The sequence below is a fragment of the Dromiciops gliroides genome, chromosome 1 (assembly GCF_019393635.1).
Source record: "Dromiciops gliroides isolate mDroGli1 chromosome 1, mDroGli1.pri, whole genome shotgun sequence".
Lineage (NCBI taxonomy): Eukaryota > Metazoa > Chordata > Mammalia > Microbiotheria > Microbiotheriidae > Dromiciops > Dromiciops gliroides.
Window position 1 is genome coordinate 495850782 of NC_057861.1, and position 23893 is coordinate 495874674.

At 37.5% G+C, this 23893-nt stretch overlaps 1 protein-coding gene across 1 annotated transcript in view; it reads right to left on the reverse strand.

The window, feature by feature from the left end:
- Nucleotides 1-23893, reverse strand: part of LRRC2 (leucine rich repeat containing 2) — a 188351-nt gene that overhangs the window by 94921 nt on the left and 69537 nt on the right. Inside the window, exon 3 of the mRNA XM_043979266.1 lies at nucleotides 19872-20079. Within this exon, the coding sequence (XP_043835201.1) occupies nucleotides 19872-20079 (208 nt within the window). The remainder of the gene's footprint in view (nucleotides 1-19871; nucleotides 20080-23893) is intronic.

Below are 23893 nucleotides of genomic sequence, written 5' to 3' on the forward strand. Positions count from 1 at the left end.
CACACACAGCTCCAAGCTAATAGACTGGCAGCATTGACTGACATGACTTACAGGCAGTTCTATAAATAGAGGCAACTTCCCAATGCCAGGCAACTCCCGGGATGCTAGTCACATGCTTCCCATCAGGGGTCTGCACCCTGGTTCTCACAATGTCTTTCTCAGCAGGAGGTGGCACCTGGTTCTCACACTACCTTTCCAATGTTCTCACACTTGACTCCCCTCTATGTATTCTATAATCTAGAGACATTGGTCTCCTTGCTGTTCCTCACATAATAACATTCCATCTCCCAGCTTAGTCCATTTGTAGCAGCTCTTCCTCATGCTTGCAATGTTCTTCTTCCTCGCTTCTGTCTCTTCTATTCTCTGGCTTTCTTTAAGAAGTGAATTCAAATCTAACCTTCAAGAAGTCTTTCCTGGACTATCCCACTGCTAGCAAGCTGAATCTGATAATATCACCAATTTATACCATATGTGTGTATATGATGCACACATGTGCATGTATATGTTTGTATTCATGTGTCTTAAACTGTTTGCATATTGTCTCCACCATTAGAATGGGAGCTATGTGAGGGCAGGGATTAGAGTTTTATTTTCTTTGTATCCTCAGCACGTAACACTGTGTCTGTTACATAGTAAATACTTAATAAATATTTGTTGACTGACTGACTGCTGCTTCTTCTGGAAAAAAGAAAGTCAACATTTTGCAACTCAAGAAAACCAACTATTAAGTTATTTGTCATGACAAATAGCTTTAGAATTTGCCAAAATTAGATGTGGTGTGATTTTACAGAATGTGGCTGTCTTTAACCTCAACAATAACAACAATCACAATAGTCATCATGATAATAATCTTCCACCAAACCTTTTTCTGATTCTTCATATAGCCTGAAATGACCCTGCATTCTCAAGGGTTATTCGAATAGAGCAAAGGCTCTGATGGTTTCTCCCATGGTCCTGAGTACAATCAGGGAAAGAGTCTGAATTCTTTCTGCACTGAATCAAAAAAATATCATCAATAGGAGGCTGGCCAATTCCTGATGAAATCTCTGCCTTTGGCAATCAATGGAAAAAAGGCAAATACAAAATGAAGGTCCTCCAGTGATGCTGACAGAGTAGCAAGAAAGGAAAGAAGCGGGTATTAAGAATCACACAGATTTTTAGATCATCTCTGAACTTTAGTTGTTGGCACTCTACATGTGAGCCTCTTTTTCAGTGACCAAGCATACCTATAAGTAGAAGGAATGAATAAGACTTGCTATTCTTGTTATCAACTTCACAGAAATTAATTATAGGTTCCCCTTAGAGAGGCAAAGAAAGGAGTTGCTTTTATCCTGTGGTCAAAGGCAAGAGGAAACTTTTCATTAATGATAAGTATTTTCCAAAAAATCTCTCATGAAAATCATTGCAGCTTATGTATCAACATCTATTGCTAAGGACGCATGGGTAGAAAAATTTTACAAATAATTCAATGAGGTTCTTCAAATTAGGTTAGATTAGATTAGAAATATGACATTCTGGTGGATCTGAAGGTGGGAAATGGCTGCAACTAGAAATTAGTCCATTCAGGTGCTAGAAAAGGGGAAGAAACTCTTCCATTAGAGCTGTGATGTCTTGTGGAAAGGAAGAGCAAATATTTATATAACACCAACTCTATACTAAAAGCTATACTACAAGCTTTTGGTTCTGTTTTTGCAAATATTATCTCATTTGAGATTCACAGCAACCCTGTGAAGTAGATGCCGTTATTCCCATTTTATATATGAGGAAATTGAGGCAAAGGTTAAATAGATTGCCCAGGGGCATACAGGTAGTAGGTGAGACTTGATTTGAACTCAAGACTTCCCCATTTTAAGTCCAATGCTTTATCTATAGCACCACCACTGAGGAAAGGTGTGTTCTTGCTGGGTGGTTTTTGAAATGTTAAATGGGTCCATAAAGATTGTTGTGAGAGTTGTATGGTAAATGCACCTGGGCAGGTGGTGCTGTCTTGTAATAAATAATACAACAAGGCTGTGGAAGTTTAAGTCTGTGATATCCATGCAGAAATAAAAATCCCCTAAGTGCTGAACCTTATAACATATGTGGCTTATAAAATGGAAATGATGGATATGACAGACATGTATTTTAATAACCACCCTGAATAAGATTAATAATTCTGAAACATGCCAGATGGTTACCCACAATCAATTAATCATTTCAAACCCTAAACTGAGGGAGGTTCTAAAGAAAGCTATACTTTCAATAGACCACAGGGATGTTGTGAATGATCAGCAGCAAGCTATAAACATACAAAACCAATCAAAGATGCATGTCTCGCTCCATACCATAAAATATGAGACATATGACTCTCTACACCTCATTATATTTTGTGTGGTTCTCTAAACCATTGGGGGTTCCAATATGTAAAGGATGTAGACTTCATTAAAGGTAATCTATTATGGTCTGTAGGGGCAGCTAGGTGGTGCAGTGAATAAAGCACTAGGTCTGGAGTCAAGAGGACCTGAGTTCAAATCTCACCTCGAACACTTGCTAGCTGTTTGATCCTGGGCAAATCACTTAACCCTGATTGTCTTAAACATCTGAGGCCATCTCTAGTTGTTTTGATATGTATCTTCCAGTTAGGATTTAGATGGCTCTAGAGGAGAGAATGAGGTTAGTGACTTTGCAGAACCCTCCCTCATTTAAATCCAGTTCAGTGCAAGCCATGACATCACCCAGACATCATGGTCCTCTTCAAGAATGAAAGACAAAAACAAATACATTATAGTCTGTAAAAGCAGGTTACTTATTTTTCTTTTTTTTTCTTTTTTTTTTTTTTAGTGAGGCAAATGGGGTTAAGTGACTTTCCCAAGGTCACACAGCTAGTAAGTGTTAAGTGTCTGAGGCCGGATTTGAACTCAGGTACTCCTGACTCCAGGGCCGGTGCTCTATCCACTGCACCACCTGGCCGCCCCTAGGTTACTTATTTTTCAAGAGGTCTTAAAGAGGCGTAGAGAGGCAGCTAGGTGGTGCAATGGATAAAGCACTGGCCCTGGATTCAGGAGGACCTGAGTTCAAATCCAGCCTCAGACACTTGACACTTACTAGCTGTGTGACCCTGGGCAAGTTGCTTAACCCTCATTGCCCTGCAAAAAAAAAAAAAGAGAGACATAGATAGATGAAGAGTATAAGTCATATTCTTAAATGGAGATGTTTGCATATTGCATAAATTTGCAAAGGAAAACTTTCCAAAGAACAGCACACCAGATGTGCTTCTAGATGTGGAAGTCCAGCGTCAGGCCAACCTTGATATTAGCCAGTTATATGAGGACAAATTTATTTTGAATTTATCTTAAATTTTTTCAATGCATTCTAGGCAATCTGAAAACTAAACAGTTCAGTCCTGACCTGTGCTCTCAAATCAGTGTTTGACATAGGTAGGGTGCCTGAAAAAATCCAGAGGCACCACCAAGGGAAAGAATTTTAAAAGAATCCCAACAATAAGCTTTTTTGCAGGGCAATGAGGGTTAAGTGACTTGCCCAAGGTCACACAGCTAGTAAGTGTCAAGTGTCTGAGGCCGGATTTTAACTCAGGTCTTCCTGTATCCAGGGCAGGTGTTTTATCCACTGCGCCACCTAGCTGCCCCAACAATAAGCTTTTAAGCCAAAACAGTGTCTACCATTTTGCTATCAATATTCAGGGGAAGGCAAGTATTATTAAATGGTCATATTAACTCATAAAATCAAAGATGTGGCATTTATGGGTCAAAACATGTTTTGCTACACCAATGTGCTTTGGGACATTTTAGATAGCTACAGTAATTGCTATTACTATATGTATCATCCATAATCAACAGATGGGTGTCACTCCTATAAATTCTTTAGTGGTAATGAAAATATTTATGACAACAGTCTTTAAAGAAAATAAACCAAAAAATGTTAGTAATGTCTATGCTGGAGGTGACCATGTGCAGCTAAGATCAAAAGAAAACTTTAAAAGGGACATGAACAGACTTTTTGACAGATAGAATATTTATTGTGACAGGTTATGACTGGTATTCAGTAGATTGCTCATAAACTGAAAGATTCTGACAGAGCAGAGTTTACAGAGACTTTTTACCCAAAAGAGCTATAAAAGATAAAGCTCAGTCAGGATCCTGTTTACAGAATAGAAAAACATCTTTCAAAATCACGAGCAGAGGCACAAAGATTGTTCTGGTCAAATGAGAAGGATGGCCTATATAGTTTAACAGTTGGTTCAGGAAGACATCTAAAGAATCTCTAGGATTGGAAGGTAGGAGAAGTTTACCAAGAGATCATTGACATCCAGCTTCATTGTACAATTATTATGTTGCTGGGACCTCTGGTTCTTGGGGGACAAAGGTCTCTTAAAGATACAATGCCTCCCAGAATATAGTATACCCTCCCCAGTAATGCTACTTTTGAAACAGGAAATTATACCAATTCTAATTTCTTTACCCTGGAGAAGAGGGGAAAAAAACTCCATGAGCAAGATGATGTAGGCTCTGAACAACTGCATTACTCTGAGCAAGAAACTCCAAACCAAGTCATGCTCTGAGAAATACATGCCAAGCCTCTGAGGAAGCCTTTCCATTTCACTATAAGTTAAGGTGCTTTTGCTATTTCTGGAAATGCCAGTAGATGTAACAAAGAGCAACGCTCCATACCCTGCTGATTTAATGAGTGGATTAAATTCTTTCTGTATGTAAATGGACATTGTATATACACAACATGTTGGGGGACCATTAACATTCCTTTCCAGAAGTATATCTCCAGCCATAGAAGTTGCCACCAGCTGGTGTCACTTGCGGCAAGTCTTACTCTATGTCTCTGAGTAAATAAGATCTCAGCACTAGCATCTGTGGGGAAAAAAAGACAGCCCTAGATGAACCTCTTCCTTTCTACTTTGGTGAAGGTTTCTCTGTGCCCTTAGAAAAGTAGAAATTATTAGAAGAAAATAATAGATATTCCTACAACTTTGAAGGCCTTCATGTGTGCTAGGATTACTACAGGGAAGAGGCAGGAAGCAGTTTAATAGGTTTTTATGGCACCCTAAGGATGTATATGGAGGATACAGAAGGGCTATTTTGAAGTCTCTTAAGAAAGGTTGTGCCACTTTTCAGAAGCAGTTTGGTAATGGCAAAGCTTCACATGAAAACAGCCATTAAAAAACATTACTGAGACATGCTAGGTCATATGGTCAACACCATTTTCAATAAGTAATCAGAGCAGAGAAGAGCAGGATCCATGTATATTAAGAGAAGACAGAGAAAATACAAGAGATACAGTATCTCCCAAAAGCAGAAAAGTACAAAGCAGGCCAGGTCAGGCACTCCAGGCAATCTAAGCCTTTTAAAAAGAAGATTCAGAAGAGAAGGGTCACTCATCAAAACAAGACACAATAGGTTAGAAAGCATAGCCCCAAATCTACTAAAAGGAACATCTTTTAAAGAAAAAGCACATCAATGATGGTGTTTGTACACTGGGGATAAGAAGAATTCACCAATTTCTAGTTGGACATATTTCAACTTTCACCCACACAGATATGCTTCGAAAGAAGTATTTATGTTGAAATGCCCCCAAAGGCCACTTTGTCACAATTTATCCCTTTGGAATTTTACATAGATAGCTATGATAAGTATTGTTCATATCTAAATAATAACCTGCTCTTTGTGGCTAGCGAAATCATAAAGGAAGGTAAGAATATCTTTGAATAATTACCCCCATCACCTTTATTTTTACCCAACTCTATGTGAATGGGGGGGGGGGTTGACGGGCTTGTCAGACAGAGCAACAACTTCACCCCCTACAGGGCTTTCATTGAGTCAGTGGTCAATTACAGTAGCAACATGCTGGTGACACGGTTTTTGGTTTGGGGGGGGGGGTTATAAAGACACAGCAGGTCACAATGAAGATGTGGACCCAGAGGGAGATAATGATGGCTTTGTGAACTGAATGCAATTGACAGCCAGAAGCAGAAAATTGGTACTTCTGCACCATCTGTACAGAGATTTGTTTTTTTTTCCTTTTTTCCCCCAAGAAAAACTGTTGCTCAACAGTGTAGATGTCAAAATCAAGCTGGGGAAACGTAAGGATGCTTTCTGTGTGATGACTGCAGAAGGAATCTAAGTCGAAGCACGCATCCTTTAAGCATCTCACTGTCAAGAGAGTCCAGGTGGTCCACACAGTGTTCATCTAGGCCAAATCAATGCTTCATTTACCTCCAACTCCAAGTCTTATATGAAATGTGTGGGAAAGAAAAAGCTGAACCTCCCAAGAGGCATCCCAGTCTATAATCAGGAGGATCTATGCCTGGGTGAGCTACTGAAAATGGCTATCTTGGGGTTTGTGGATAAGAATGGAGGGCTGTGTGAAAATCACAGGGAAAGGAGGCCAACTCTATAATATCCTGCTAAAAGGAAATCAAATTGTTAAAAATCCAGGCAGATCACCTCTGTAAAATCCAGAAGAACAGAGAGGAGCCACTATTGACTTTTAAAAATTTGAGAGAAGAGGAAATGTTCCCAAAACAGGAGTGAATGGGGTAGCCCAGCTGTTGGGACAGATTTATATACTCAGTAGAATCATGGGACCAAATAGGACGATTGAATCAGTGGACAAGAACACATTCTGATGTCAGAGGGGTCAATGTGGGGAAAATTCCCACTTGATATCAAAAGGGAGGTAGGGAGTAGGGAGAGAATGGGACAGTTTACCATAAAATGTTGCAAGGGAGTATGAAAGCCTAGGAAAGTCCCCATGTCATGTCACAGAGTAAATGGTATCACAGGATTAAGGCAAGTAATTTCACAAGGGGTGGGAATATGGGGAATATTTTCACTTGACATCATCCAGAAACAAGGCTGATGAGTTTGGACTTTTATGTGGGAGCTCACTATTTTCCTCCAAAGGGAATTTTAGTTTTAATAGAGGACTTTTCAAGATTAAAAAGTCTTAAAACAAGAGCACGAATAAAGATTTATGGCTATTTCCCATGAAAAATAAAGAACAATGTGATGAAAAGAAACATATTTTTAGCATATCTAAACCATATTTTATTGGTAATTTGCCCATTCCTAAATGTAAGGTGAGTTTGAGTACTACAAGGGTGATACCCCGTTGATGTTATTTTGGAAGTGGATTTATAATCTAATCATTATAAATTTTCATACCAAATTATTAGATCCCAGAAAGAAATTGCTTGGGTTATGGATTACTCAGTGTAATTTTTTGTAATTAAATTAATGACATTTGCTAAATGTCCATTTTACTATGTGCTACATAGAAAAAGCTTTAGAATTGGAAAAAAGCAGGTTGAAAAAGGTAAATGGAAGAAGGAAAAAAGGGAGGGAGGGAGAGGAAAAGGAAAGAAGGAAGGAAGGAAGGAAGGAAGGAAGGAAGGAAGGAAGGAAGGAAGGAAGGAAGGAAGGAAGGAAGGAAGGAAGGAAGAGGAAAGAGGGAAAGAAGAGGAAGGAAGAAAGAAAAGAAGGAAGGAAGAGGAAAGAGGGAAAGAAGAGGAAGGAGAGAAGGAAGGGAGAGAGGGGGGAAGGGAGGAAGGAAGGAAATAATTAAAAAGAGGAATTTCTGAAAAGGAAGGTTTGAATGTTAAACCAAATCAGAATTGACCATATGATAGGACATCAAGGAATACTTAATTCTAACTGAACAATGATATTGACCCAAAATGGAATTAAGGAAAGAAAATGGGGAGTTCAGTAAGGTAATAGAATAAAGGAAGAGAAAGAAAATACTTCAAAAGTTTTGTTCCTTTTATCATTCAACTTGTTCTTTCATCCATGATTAACCAGAGACTACCAGAATAATAGATGACAACAGAGAAAAGATTGAAGATTTAAATTATCAACAACTCTTGCAGCTCTATACTCAACAAGGGAATAAGTACTTCTTGAAGTGGTATTTTTCTTTTTATTGAATCAGAAGTCCTTTAGAGCCAATAGAAGAACTTGAGGAAAAATAGAAGCCATTTTAGGAAGGAGAAGAGGCTAGTTTCCCAGCAAGCCACCATCTCAAAAATTATCTTAATTCATCCTCATTTTTCAATGACTTTGTCCATAAAAGAGAAGAAAAATCAGAACATTGATTTATTAAGTTTCTTAATAAATTATATTCCTAAACACTTATTGTTTGTTCAGGTAAGGTCTTTTGTCTTAATCAAAGGCATTAGTAAAATGAAGATATTTGATGAGTTTCCCATTGAGAAATGTAAATTTTGTAAATTTCATTTGCTATTGATCTATAATGAAGGCACAATCTTTCATGCTCAAGAATTACCTTGGGAATAAGGGTTAAACTGAAACATACTCTAGTAAGGAGCTAATTGTTTTTCTCTACTGTGCACATTAGTCTACATTCCTTGAGTGTGCATATATATATATATATATATATATATATATGTGTGTGTGTGTGTGTGTGTGTGTGTTTGTGTGTGTGTGTATATAAATATAATATTTAAGACACCTTCTTTAACATGTTATGAGTAATGTTAAAACAATTCTCAATGATGATAATTTATAATCCTAAAAAAGACTGGATAGAGAGGATATGGGTTCAAAACTGAAACTATATTGCTACCTTTGTGATGTTAGACAAGTTGCTCTACCTCTTTGGGTCTCAGTTTCTATAGAATAAGGAGATCAGGCTGAATGACCTTTCAAGTCCTTTCCCGTTCAAAACTAATTATTGTATGCTTGTAATCCTACTTTGCTTAGATTCCAGTTTTATCTGTATTTTAATTATGATTAATAAAACTATGCATGGACCACTTATTAACTCTGAAATTCCTGTATCTCATCATAATTTCTTGTCATTCTCTACCTCTGCTTTGTATCACCTAACCCTATTCTTCATCCTTATTATGATCTCCAATCCTTCTGCCCATCAGTTCTTTCTCAGGCTATCACCTCTACCCTAGCTACCCTCTCCTCACTTCACTGTCTTGACTCCTTGGTGAACCAGTTAAATTCTACACTGTCTTCTTCTCTAGAGCTCTTGTGCTCTTGCTCCCTTAACAGAGGGATGATCCAGCCCTGTCAAATCTCAGCTTTAGACTACTCCCGTGAACTGCTGCCTTCACTGCTGGGTTTGTGCATTTTGTAGAACAAATGTTTGTCTTGTTGTATTTGTTTGTGAAGTACTTGCTATGTGTCTGTGTGTTCTGAAGAACTGTATGTCTGTCTCTGTCTTGTGTCTATCTACTCATTTATCCCACATATAGTTTGTTTGTATCTATTTGCTTGTTGTCTCCCCCATTATATTGTGAATTCCTTGAGAGTAGGAATTGTCTTTTGCCTTTCTTTTTTATCTCCAATACTTACCATCATGCCTGACACATAGTAGGTGTTAAGTAAATGCTTGTGGACTGACTGACTGTTCACAGTGCTATGGAACAATGGAGGAGCAAATTATAAAACCCTGAAGACTGAGTCTAATACAGATTTGCTGCAAAGTAATCCTTTTACACCTCCCTAATACATTCTCTATCCTACTCACTATAATGGTTTTTACAAATCTTTTCATCATCCTTCCTTAAACTTCCCTTTGCTCCCTCTCCCTTTCCCCCTCTCAGCTAAAAAACTTTCCTTATACTTGCCTGGAAAAAAATAAGGCCATTCTCAAAGAGCTCCCTCTTTTACCATCCTCTTCAACTCACTTTATTCATCTAGATCCAATGACACTGGCCTCCTTGCTCTCAAAAAACAATGCATCATTTGACTAGAAATTTTCACTCACTATCCACAATACCTCTACTTCCTCTTCTTCACCAGGTAGCTTCCCTGACTTTCTTTAATTCTCAGCTAAATAATGTCTTACATTCTGCAAAAAGCCTTTCCTGATCCTGCCTTTTCCAGTAAACTTCCCTCTGAGGTTATCTCCAATCTGCATAAATTTTGTTTCTATATAGTTGTTTGAATGTTGTCTTCCCCATTAGACTGAATTCCTGGAGGTCATGGACTGTCTCTTTGCTTTTCTATGCCTAATGCTTATTAACACAGTCTCTAGTTTGTTGATTTGACTTAGGTCTTTCGAAAACTCATCCCAGACAGCTAGAAATTATTTTCTTTGGTTAAGAATAAACCTAGGAGGGGCAGCTAGATGGTGCAGTGGATAGAGCACCAGCCCTGGAGTCAGGAGAACCTGAGTTCAAATCTGGCCTCAGGCACTTTATACTTACTAGCTGTGTGACCCTAGGCAAGTCATTTAACCCCAATTGCTTCACCCCCAAAAATAATAATAATAATAATAATAATAAACCTAGGAGGCAGCTAGATGGAGCAGTGGATATTCGATCATGTACCCATTTTGACTTTATTTTAGTATAAGGTGTAAGATGTTTGTCTATGCCTAGTTTTTGACATACTTACTTATCTTCCAGTTTTCCCAGCAGTTTTTGTCAAATACTAGTTCCTATTCCAGAAGCTGAAGTCTTTGGGTTTATCAAACAGTACATTACTAAAGTCATTTACTATTGTGTCTCCTGTGCCTAACCAATTCCATTGATCTACCACTCTATTTTGTAGCCAGTACCAAATACTTTTAATGACTGCCACTTTATAGTAAAGCTTCAGATCTGGTACAGCTAGCCCATCTTCCTGTGCATTTTTTTTTCACTAGTTCCCTTGATATTCTTGACCTTTTGTTCTTCCAGATGAATTTTGTTATTTTTTTCTAGCTCTATAAAATAATTTTTAGGTAGTCTGATTGGTATGGCACTGAATAAGTAAATTAGTTTAGGTAGAATTGTCATTTTTATTATATTAGCTCAGCCTATCCATGAGCAATTGATATTTTTACAATTATTTAGATCTGACTTTGTGTGAAAAGTGTTTTGTAATTGTGTTCATACAGTTCCCAGATTTGCCTTGGCAGGTAGACTCCCAAGTATTTTATATTGTCTACCATTACTTTAAATGGAATTTCTCTTTCTATCTCTTGCTGCTGAACTTTGTTGGTCATGTATAGAAATGCTGATGATTTATGTGGATTTATTTTATAATCTGAAACTTTGCTAAAGTTGTTAATTGTTCCAAGTAGTTTTTCAGTTGATTCTCTAAGAGTCTCTAAGTATACTGTTAAATCATCTGCAAAGAGTAATAGTTTTGTTTCCTCCTTGCCTATTCTAATTCCTTTAATTCCTTTATCTTCTCTTATTGCTAAAGCTAGCATTTCTAGTACAATATTAAATAATAGAGGTGATAACGGACATCCCTGTTTCAAGTCTGATCTTTTTTTTGAGGGGGGGGAGGAGGAATGAGGGTTAAGTGACTTGCCCAGGGTCACATAGCTAGTAAGTGTCAAGTATCTGACGCCACATTTGAACTCAGGTCCTTCTGAATCCAGGGTCAGTGCCTTACCAACTGCGCCATCTAGCTGCCCCCTTCACCTCTGATCTTCTTGTGAATGCCTTTAACTTATCCCCATTACATATAATGTTTGCTAATGGTTTTAGGTAGATATTGTTTATTATTTTAAGGAAAACTCCAACTATTCCTAATCTTTCTAGTGTTTTTACTAGGAATGAGTGCTGTATTTTGTCAAAAGCTTTCTCTGCATCTATTAAGATAATCATATGATTTTGATTAGTTTTCCTATTGCTGTGGTTGACTTTTTGATGGTTTTCCTAATGTTGAACCAGCCCTGCATTCCTGGTATAAATCCTACCTGTTCATAGTGTATTATCCTGGTGATCACTTGCTATAATCTCCTTGCTAGTATTTTATTTAAGATTTTTGCATCAATATTCATTAGGGAAATTGGTCTATAATTTTCTTTCTCTGTTTTGGCTCTGCCTAGTTTTGGCATCAACACCATATTTGTGTCATAAAAGGAATCTGGTAGAACTCCTCCTTCACCTATTTTCCCAAATAATTTGTATAGTATTGGAATGAATTGTTCTTTAAATATTTGGTAGAATTCACTTGTAAACCCATCTGGCCCTGGAGATTTTTTCTTAGGGAGTTCATTAATGGCTTGTTCAATTTCTTTTTCTAATATGGGCTTATTTAAGGATTTTATTTTGTCTTCAGTTAAACTAGGCAATTTACATTTTTGTAAATATTTATCCATTTCATTTAGATTGTCAAATTTATTTGCATAAAGTTAGGCAAAATAGTTACTAATTATTGCTTTTATTTCCACTTCATTGGTAGTGAATAATTCACCCCTTTCATTTTTTATATTGGTAATTTGGTTTTCTTCTTTCTTCTTTTTAATCAAATTAACCAAAGGTTTATCTATTTTTTTTCATAAAACGAGCTCTTTGTTTTATTCATTATATATTTTTCTTGCTTTCAATTTTATTAATTTCTCCTTTGATTTTCAGAATTTATAATTTAGTATTTAATTGGGGATTTTTAATTTGTTCTCTAAGTATCCTATTCCTATTCCCCAAATGATATATGGTCAAAGGATATGAGTAGGAAGTTTTCAGGGAAAGAAATCACTCTAAATCACTAACAATTAGAGAAATGCAAACTGAAACAACTCTGATATACCACCTCAAACTTATTAGATTGGATAAGATGACAAAAAAAAAAAAAAGGAAAATTTAAAATGTTGGAGAGGAATTGGAGAACCCAGTACACTAAGGCACTATTGGTGGAACTATGAACTAATCCACCCATTCTGGAAAGCAATTTGGAACTATGACCAAAAAACTATTAAACTATATATACTCTTTGACCCAGGGATATCACTATTGGGTCTATACCTCAAAGAGATTAAATTAAAAAGGGAAAGATTCAAATGTGCAAAAATATTTATAGCACTTCTTTTTTTAGTGACAAAGAATTAGATACTGAGGAGATGCCCCATCTATTAGGGAATGGCTGAACAAGTTGTGGTATATGATTGTGATGGAATACTATTGTGCTATAAGAAATGACAAGGATGGTTTCAGAGAAATCTGGAAAGACATATGAACTGAGGCAAAGTGAAGTAAGCAGAAGAACCAGGAGAACATTGTACACAGTATCAGCAGTATCATAAAGATAATCAACTGTGAAAGACATAGTAACTCTGATCAACACAATGACCCACCAAAGTTCAAGAGAACTCATGATGAAACATGCTATCTACCTCCAGACAGAACGGATGGACTGAGTATGGATCGAAGCACATTTTTTTTTCTTTTTCTTTTTCTTGTTTTTGTTTTGTTTTGTTTTAACATGGCTAATGTGAAAATTTGTTTCAAAAGTCTATACTTATTTGCAATAGGTTTGGGTTTTTTGTTTGTTTGTTTGTTTGTTGTTTTTTTGTTTTAATTAATAAAGTATTTTTTCCGTTACATGTAAAGATAGTTCTCATCTTTTGTTTATACAAGCTTTACAATTTCAGATTTTTCTCCCTCCCTCCCCTCCCTTCCCCCTCCCCAGACAGCAGGTAATCTGATATAGGTTATATATGTGTGTGTGTGTATGTGTATACATATACACATAATGTGTGTGTATGTATATATACGTGTATATACATATACACATAATACCATTAATCCTATTTCTGCATTAGTCATGTTATAAGAGAAAAAATCAGAGCACTGATGAAAAACCTCAAAATAGAAAAAAACAACAGCACCAAAAACAAAAGAAATAGTATGGTTCATTCAGCATCTATACTCCACAGTTCTTTTTTTTTTTCTTGGATTTGGAGATCCTCTTCCATCATGAGTTCCCTGGAACTCTTCTGTACCATTGCATTGGTGAGAAGAATATAGTCCATCACAGCAAATCAACACTCAATGTTGATGATACTGTGTACAATGTTCTTCTGGTTCTGCTCATCTCACTCATCATCAGCTCACGCAAGACCCTCCAGGTTTCTCTGAACTCCTCCTGCTCATCATTTCTTACAGCACAATAGTATTCCATTGTATTCATATACCACAACTTGTCCAGCCATTCCCCAATTGACTGGCACCCCCTCAACTTCCAATTCCTTGCCACCACGTAAAGAGCAGCTATAAATATGGGGAAGAGGGAGGAAGAGGGAAAGAATTTGGAATGGAATGGAAAAAAAATTAGGAAAAAAGCAACAGGGAAAATAATCCTACCTCTTTCAACCTGCCCTCACATGATGGAAACTCAATTAGTTGCTCTACACAGAACATTCTCTTGCTTATCAGTGTTATTCAAATGTCAGAGCCAGAACTCAGCACAGTACTCCAGAAGTTGTCTGATCAGTGAAGAGTACAAGTAGATTATCACCTTCTTATTCCAGGAAGCTATATTTCTCTTAATGATGCCCAAGATCAAATTAGATTTTTTTTTGGCTGACACATAACACATGTGATGACACATAGTGAGTTTGGAATCCACTTAAATCCCCATATCCTCTTTCAGACAACCCATGGCTAACCATGGTACCTTCATCTTGTACTCATGAAGTTGATTTTTTTTAAAAACTCCAATGAAACTTTGCATATATCCTTATTAATAGCTAGAATTTATATAGAACTTTAAGAAGGGCTTTTTACATGTTTTCTCATTTGACATTTGCTCCAACCCTATGAATTAGGTACAATTTTATCTTTATTTTACAGATAAGGAAACTGATTTTGAGATAGTTCACTGCATGAGACTTGCCCAATGTCATACAGCTCAGGGGCTGAGAGAGAACTAGAATTAGGCTCTTTCTAACTCCAATTCCATTCTTTTTTTTTTTTTGGTGAGGCAATTGGGGTTAAGTGACTTGCCTAGAGTCACACAGCTAGTAAGTGTGAAGTGTCTGAAGCCAGATTTGAATTCAGGACCTCCTGAATCCAGGGCTGGTGCTCTATCCACTGAACCACCTAGCTGCCCCCTAACTCCAATTTCAATGTTCTATCCACTGGGAATTTTATTCTATTCAACGCAATACTCTAGCCTGCCAGATCTTTGGCAATTATTACACCATCTTCCAATATAGTAGCTACTCCCACCTAAATTTATGTCACCTTCAGATTACCCCATTATCTTTCCCTGGGAATAAATATAGTTAATGTTCCATCCTACCTACCAACCTTCCAGTTAAAAAGGAACAACCCCATCCCCATTGCCACTTCCCTAAATACCTTTTTTTTTCTCTACCAGTTCAAAAAGGCACTCCTAAAAGAAAAAACATCAATACTTAATCCTATTCTCTTCATTATATTCCCCCTCACCTTTCTTTAAGGCAGCATTTTGATACCATTCATGTAATCCATGTGTGGGAATGATATCTTAGGTGATAGTCCAAAAAGTAGTAGACTCTTTCAAAATGTCTTTTATCCACAAATGAAGCTTAATGTCAACTTCTTAACTGCACTTTGTGCAGGGATTTCCACTGTAGTTTTTTCTGGCTTGCCTTTTCCTCATTCTCTCTGTTTCTTATCTTTCTTTCTCTCAGTCTCTGTGTTTCTGAATGTCTCTGTCTCTGTGTCTCTGTCTCATACATACATGTACATATGTACGTGTATATACATATAAGTATAAAGTATACACAGAGTTAATTCAAGGTAATTAGAGTGGAGTTGGAGAGACCAGCAGATGGAAGGATGAAGAAAGGCTTTATGTAGCTCTGGAACTGATCTTTGTAGGAAGGGAATTCCCAAAGGTAGAGATGAAGATGGAAGTATTTTCTAGACAGGCAGCCTGTGCAAACATAGAGAGAGGTATGGAAGACAGATTGCCATGATTTAGGAGCAGCAAGAACATAGGGTGCTTGAAGGGGAATGAGGTGCAAGAAACGCAGAAAGAAAGACTGGACTCAATATTGAGTAGGGCTAAAAATGCCAGAGGAGTTTGTATTGAATCACAAAGAGGGAGCCGCTAGATCTTCTGGAACAGTGACATCCAGTTTGAAATGTCCAAAAAGCAATTGTTGATGTGGACATGGAGATCAAGCGAGTTGTGGGATAAATATAAAGCTCAGGATATTGTCTGTATAGAGATAAATGAACCTGAGAGAACCATAGTTTCCTCTGTGTGTGTGTGTGTGTTTACCTCCTTTCTTCTCCACTGCACTGTAACCTCCTAGAGATTTTACTCTTATTTGCTTAACAAATATTTAATGTTAACTTAATGACCCAATTAGATAACAGTAGGAATATGGCCAAACCAATTTACTTGTCCAAGTTCACACATTTAAGAAGTAGGGAAGCTGAGACTTGAACCTAGATCTCTTAATTCCTAATCCATTATTCTGTCTATATTTTGTTACTTTTATATCTCCCTAAGGACATAGAACACTTATTGCAGACAATTGGTCCTGGATAAATGTCATTGAATTGTTACATTACATAATTATAAAGTGACAGAGATGTCAAAAGAGATTGTGACTAGTTGGTTTATAATAGCATATTAAAGGGAATAGGAGGGGAGCAATTAGGTGGTGCAGCGGATAAAGCACCAGCCCTGGATTCAGGAGGACCTGAGTTCGAATCCAACTTCAGACACTTGACACTTATTAGCTGTGTGACCCTGGGTAAGTCACTCAAGCCTCATTGTCCCATCCCACCCCCCAGAAAAAAAAGTGAATAGGAGGAGGGATTGAATCTGCTATTCATATGGGGGGGGGTACTCCCCCCACATCAGAGTTGGGGCTTACATATGTACTGGTTAGAATGATCCCCAATTATCTTCAAGGTAAGAGGATTCCTACAGCAAAATCCCAAGTTGTAAGGAGCATGAGATCTTTTTGTTGTTGTTGTTTTGTTTTGTTTTTTGTTTTGTTTTTGCAGGACGATGAGAGTTAAGTGACTTGCCCAGTGTCACACAACTAGTAAGTGTCCAGATTTGAACTCTGGTCTTCCTGAATCCAGGGCTGGTAATTTATCCACTGCACCACCTAGCTGACCCCATGAGAGATCTTCTAATGCCACTCATTCTTAAACAAAAATTCCTTTAGCTTCTTCTTGAAGTCATCCAGTGATGGAGAACTTACTTTCTAATGGGGTAAATCATTTCCCTTTCCAAAAGCTCTAATTGCCAGGTTATTTTTTTTCCCTTAAGTGTACTGAAATCTGTTTTTCTGCTACTTCCAGCAATGGTTCTCAGTTCAGTTTTTGTGAGATATCCAGCTACCGAATTACTGTTCCAGATTTACTGGGTTGAGTTAGTTTACACCGTGCTGTTGGGATAACAGAAAGGGAATGAGAAGGCCAAAGACACGTATTTCTTACCTAGCTTCAGGCCAGTCTTATACCATCTTTATACATCACTGTATTTACTGCATCTTGGGTAGAGTCTAGCACATAGTTTGCACTCAGAAAATGTGTTGAATGAATGTGTGGTTCTCATAAACTAGCCTGTGGACTATTAGGGAAGGAAGTGAGGCTAATTTTCTGATTTCCAATTGATAGCAAAATTTCTAAAATGTAAGTCTGATCATGTCGCTCTCCTGCTCAAGAAATTGCAGGGGGTCCAGATCCCGCCTCTAAGATCTGATATACTCACTTTAAAACCCTTGCCCCTTCCAGACTTATTATGAATGACCCTCCTTTAATCACTCTGTGTTCTAACCAAACACACCTGTTTATTATTGTCCATGAAAAGTTCTACTTCCACACGTCTTCTTCATAGAAGCAACTAAGTGCCTCAGTGGATAGACTACTGACTCTGGAGTGAGGAAGGGGTGAGTTCAAATCTAGCCTCTGAAACTTACTGGCTACATGACCCTGGACAAATGCCTTAACCTCTGTATGCCTCAGTTTTATCATCTGTAAAATAGAAATAATAACAGACCCTACCTTCCAGAGTTAGTGTGAGGATTTCACAAATTTTAAAGTGCCATATACATGTTAGCTATTATTGTTATAAATAATAACAGCTAACTTCCTTCAAAGCTCAGCTCCCATGACACCACCTGTAGGGAACTTATTCTGATAGCCCTGGTTGCTAGTGTCCTCTTCTTTCTATGATTTGGTATTTAATTTTCTATGGGTTTTTGTCCCCTCATCACTTCCCCCCAATAGAATGTAATCTCTTTGAGGTCAGTCTCATTAATTTTTATTTCATCCTGGGTACCTTGTATAGTGCCTGTCTCACAAATAGTAAACACCTAAATACTTGTTGAATTGAGTAAGTTATTGAGACAATGGCCAGAAGGATGGCTTTGGATTCAGAAAGACATGGGTTCAAATCCAGCCTCTAATATATTCATGATGCATGACCAAAGGCAAGTCACTTGATATCTCTGTACCCAAGGCAACTCTCTAAAACTATTAATCACAGAAGAGTGACTGACCTGCACCAGCTAATGGTAATGAAAATCAAAGCATAGATTTCAAAAGAAGAGAACTATTATATATTGTGAGAAAATTATTAACAATGGGATATTTTGGGGACTCAGAGACCCACCCCAACACACACACACACACACAAACACACACACACACACACACACACACACACACACACACAGGAACTCTGGCTGGTTTTGCAGGGCCAGCCCAGAGTCAATAGAATTGCAAAAGAAATATAGATTGATCTTCCTGACTATCTAAAGGAAGTTAATTCACCTAGACCACCCTCAACTCATGCTAATCAATGGACTTGAATGTTACTGGCCAATTAGCTTGGATCAATGTGCAGTGACCACCTCTACCTGCAAGAGGATAAAAACCCTTGGAGAGGGGGGGTCTCTCTCTCAGCACTTTCTTCTCTCTCCCATTATGCCCTTTGGCTCTCGCTCTCTATGCTAGGTATGTAGGACTTCTGAACTTTCGGAGCCATATGGTCTCTCTTTACTAACATTTAATATACTTTAATAAATGCTTAATGCCCAAAACTGGTGCAATAGTCTCTAATTTATAAGTAGCAATATATTATAAACCCTAGCTAAGTTTCCCTAAAGCCTAGAACAGAGAGAGGTACCTCCATCTAATTCAAAGGACACAATATCAATAGCTATAAGAGCATCAATGTAAAACTGATATATGTTGTTGAATTTTTAAAATATTATCTCAACAAAATCTTTGCTGTTCTCATAAATTTTGGTAGTACAAGGAAATATGATGTGAAAGTATACTGTTACAGTGACAAGAGGAAAAATTAGGCCACAAGGTCTTTTGCCCTCTTTCAGTAGTCAACAGATTTTTTAAAAAAAGCTTTTTTCTCTTTTTAGAAACTCTGACTTTCCTAAATCTGACTGAAGAAATCACTATTTTCTTCCCGTAATTGTTTATATATTTTGTCTGGAAGTACTCAAACATAGCATTTATAACGGGCTTTGGTAAGACACCCAAGCAAAGTTCTTGAGTTTCCTTCTCTGGACTTAAGGAAAAAAAAAACATAAGGATCATTTATCTCTTGCATAGATTAAGTTCAATGCATTCCTCAAGTAGGAAGATAGACTGAATGACCCCTTAAGCTGTCTTCCAAAGTGGTAATTATATAATAATTCAATAAAACCACATCAATTGTTCCCTGGTTTATGGTCATAGACAAAAATTAGAAGGGATTAAGATATCATCTAGTAAAACTCAATTTCTACCATTCTGTGCATCTTTAGAAGAAAGCCTTACTTTATAATGCTGATAGATATAGAAGAATCTTAAATATCAAGACAGAACAATTGAATTGTGAATATTAGAAAACAGTGATCAACTAATAGAAGCTGGTGGCTATTTTCTTTTCCCCCTCAGATATTTTCACAGAAGGCTTCTAATGCAATGTGGTAGTGGATAATAGCATTTTATAAACCAATAGTTCATAGACAATTAGAGAAATGAAAATTAAGTCTTTCATACTCCTCAAACTCTTTGGAATGCAGGAGAGTGAAAAGAGAAGCAAAAGCTATTGTCTCTCCTAGAAGCTTATTTCAGTGTTAGTGGTGGATATTAGTAAAAGCCCCACATGAACCACTCAGATGCTACAAGCAGAGGACGAAATCCAATTTACCTTCCACTCTGTCCCTGAAAGTTCAAAAATGAATTTATTTTTTCTTTTTCCTCTGTCCTTGGAAAGTGATGCCTTTGTCAGTGATGAGTTCTTTTCTATCCTCTCCAAAAGCCTCGCATTGGTGTCCACAAAACCATTCTTGCAGTATACAGATTGGGGAATGCCTTTGTTCCTGCACTCTTGAACAAAATTCCATTCTTCTTTTATCCTAGAATAATATAACAGAAAAAAGTGGCTATAATAATAACTAATATTTATAAAAGCACTTCAAGATTTTCAAAGCCCTTTACATCTATTAGCTCATTCAGTCCTCAAAATAACCCTGTAAGTTAGGTGCTATTACTATCTTCGTTTACAAATGTGGAAATTGAGGCTGAGACATCGAATACAGACTCAAGGTTACACAGCTGTTATGGGAAAGGGCACAGAGAGTTGACATAATATTCTCAAGGTTGTATAGCAGTTTAGTGGCAGAGCACAACTAGGATGTAGGCAGGCTGACATCCAGCCCAACATTCTTTCCACTGTAACAGGGTGTAGGAGGAAAAATAAATAAATTAGGATAGAGTACTCCTGACTTAGAAACCCTGTCACACACAAAAAAACAAAAAAGCAAAAAACAAAAAAACCAAACCATTATGTAAGCCTTCCCTAGTAGTCACAGTTACAATAATTCTCCTTCATTTCCCTCCTACAATCCTCCCTTGCTAGGTCTGGGTTTTGTTTGTTTATTTATTTTTGTTTGTTTGTTTCTCTTCACCTTTTCCCCACTGGCACTGGTCCTCTTTGAAAATGAAGGACCAGGGGCAGCTAGGTGGAGCAGTGGATAAAGCACCAGCCCTGGATTCAGGAGGACCTGAGTTCAAATCTGGCATAAGACACTTGACACTTACTAGCTGTGTGACCCTGGGCAAGTCACTTAACCCTCATTGCCCTGCCCCCCCCCAAAAAAGAAAGAAAAACAAAAAGAAAATGAAGGACCAACAAAAACAACAACAAATTCTGGCATTAGAACTGACCTCATCCTAATTAAAATTCTCAAGCCTATAAGCAGAACTTATTCTGAGTGTCCCATCCTATCCTATTCTATGCCCTCTCCTCCAACCAATCCTTATTGAGAGTCTCCCACCAAGCCTCAACTTCCCCACATATCCCTTGCCTGGATACATTTTTGCATTTCTATGGAAATGGATAGAAAGGCAAAGAAGAAACATTCTTATTGCTAAAAAAAAAAGGAATAAGAAAACCCATCTCTCTATTTAAACAGAGTAAATAAAATGGGAAGGAAGAGGAAACAATCTCTTCATGACAAATGGATGAGGAAAGAGAAAACTCTTCTAGATATTTTATAGATACTCCTCTAGATACCAATGTCTTAGGACTGTGATGAGATGAGATTGCCATAAAAACAACAGAAAATTCAGTTTTATTTAGTACACTTAAGGCATACTGTGGGTTAAATAGATTTCTGTATATTAGCAAGAACCTAATAAATAACGTTGTAGCTAAAGGAAATGTGCTCCTAACACACCCATTCATAAAAGTATACTGAGAAAGTTGGCAATTGTAAAAACATCAACAAAATCCTGTCATTCAACTCGTCTATTGTGAAGTTTTACTTCTGTGAACAAACTGATTTGAAGTTAAATCAAACTCTGAGATGCATCGCATTACACCTGACATATCACTATTCAATATATTTTTCTTGCTATTCTTTCTGATACTTTTCATGTTCTGATATGTTACTCTTGGTACCACTTTCTACCAAAGAGAAATGCATATTGTGGATTAAGTTTTGCTGTGCTAAAATGGAGTTGCTTGGTTTGTCACAATCCACAGATGGCAGAGGGGCTGTCTTTTGTAAAAAATTTTAATTTAATTTTCACCCTTTACCCTCCATCCCCCCCCCACCAATTTAAAAGTAAAGAGAAAAGAAGAGAAGAGAGGAAAGGACACAAGAGGGTAGGGAAGAGAGGGAAGGGTAGGGGGAAATATGGAAGTGATGGGGAGGAGAGAGAGGAAAAGGAAGGGGAAAGGGAAGAAGAAGAGAAAGGGAAGGGGAAGGGGAAGGGGAAGGGGAAGGGGAAGGGGAAAGGGAAAAGGAACCCTGGTAACAAATACATATGGTCAAGCAAAACAAATTTCCACATGGTCCACATGCAAGAATGCTTTCTTTCAGAAGGTGGATAACAGTTCATCTTCATCCTCTGTAATCATGATTTACCATTGCATTGGTAAGAGTTCTGAAGTCTTTTTTAGTCATTTCTCTTTACAAAGCTTTTATAATTGCATACATTGTTCTCCTGGTTCTGCTCACTGTGTTCTGCATCAGTTCACATAAGTCTTTACAGAGAGGTGCTGTAAGATAGGTTGGGTTTTTTTTTTCTTTTAGATGGAGAAAACTCAAGGACTTTAAGAAGTGAGGAAGGGTACATAGATTTAATCTGAATGCCTCTGAAGATGAATGGGCATTCCATCTAGCTTTTGGTCAGGTATTAAAGCAATAAATAGATGGAGAAGATCTGAAGCGAAGCAACTGAGGTAGCAGCATCATCAACAATGATGCAGCTTGAAGCTTAGTAGAGGCAAACCTGAAGTTGACTGATCCTCGTATGACTGTTTCTTTGATAGAACTGATAATGGATAGTGATTTTGCCTGTTTCTTCTTCCCTCCCTAGCCCCATTTTGGAAAGTTCATGTAAAGTCCACAGCTTATCTTTTTGTCACTGTTGTTGTTTTAGTTTGCTTACTCTGCCATTTAATTGGCACTAGTGCCAGCTTAAAGTATGATCAACTGTAGTTGCTTTTGATTTGTGTGCTTTGTTACTGAGAAAGAAAATCCAGAGAGAAAGGGGGTAGTGGCTGGGCAAGGTATACTAATGTGAGACAAAGAAACAGAGAGCACAAATTCTCTGAATTATATGGTGTGGGGAGAGATGGAGAGAGTTAGCTTTCCCTGCCTGGGAGCCCCTGAGCTATGTAAGAGAATTTTAATGATTTTCATATTTTATACCCTTCACAAAGCAGAGTAAAGACTACATGTGTCTGGTCCTTTTTCTCTGAGGCTATAAAAAGATCTTAAAATAGCATTTTGGATGTCTAGGTAGCTATGGAAGTTAAGTAACCCTCTAAGGTTTTATTCTCCTCCTATGGACACAGAGAAAAGACTCGAAAAAGGTGGCTCCAAGGACAGTAACTAAAGAATCTGTCATACCTGATGAGGTATGGGGAATGTTTGGACAAGACTTGTGATGTTAATATTCTAATGATAGTAGGATTGGTGATGCTAGCATTCCAAGGGTGGGAGCCAGAGTAAAGGTCATAAGCCTTTACCTCCTATGCTAGTCTAGCACAATCTTTTTTTACCTTGTACAAGCTACCCTGACAGACACAGTACTATGTGTATTTAATCTCCCCTATTAGATATATGGCAGCTTTTAGCTGACCACACCTATATACTCAAGGTAGGAAGATGGATGGACAAGAGGAGGATAAAGACCTTGCCATCTGGGTTCACCTTTTAGCTTCTACAGTTGCTAAAGTATTCAGAATAATATTTCTCTATATGTGGTTTTCCTGAAAGGATCCTTTCTGAGGATATAGAGTCTTTGAAAGTTAGTTTTGGTAGCAATAAGAAAATCTAGAAACATACCTTGCAACCCTCAAGAAGAGCAAGAGCCTGAGCTTTATAACCACTGCTAATCATTCAGAGGCCTGAACAGAAGGCCCAGTGAAGACATGTAGCATTTCTAGTGAGTGCTTTGAAAACCAACAATTATAATATTGTTGATATTTGGACAAGAGTAATTTTGACCTAACTCTCTGAAAATGAGAAAACTGTCTTATCATAGGCATCTCAAACTTAACTTGTCCAAAACAGAACTCAATATCTTTCCTCCAAACCCTTCTGTCTTCTGACCTTTTCTTTTACTGCTAAGGACACTATAATCCTCCCAGTCATCACTTTAGGCTCACAATCTCATTTTAATCTTTGTCTTCTCACCCTCCTTTACCCACATATT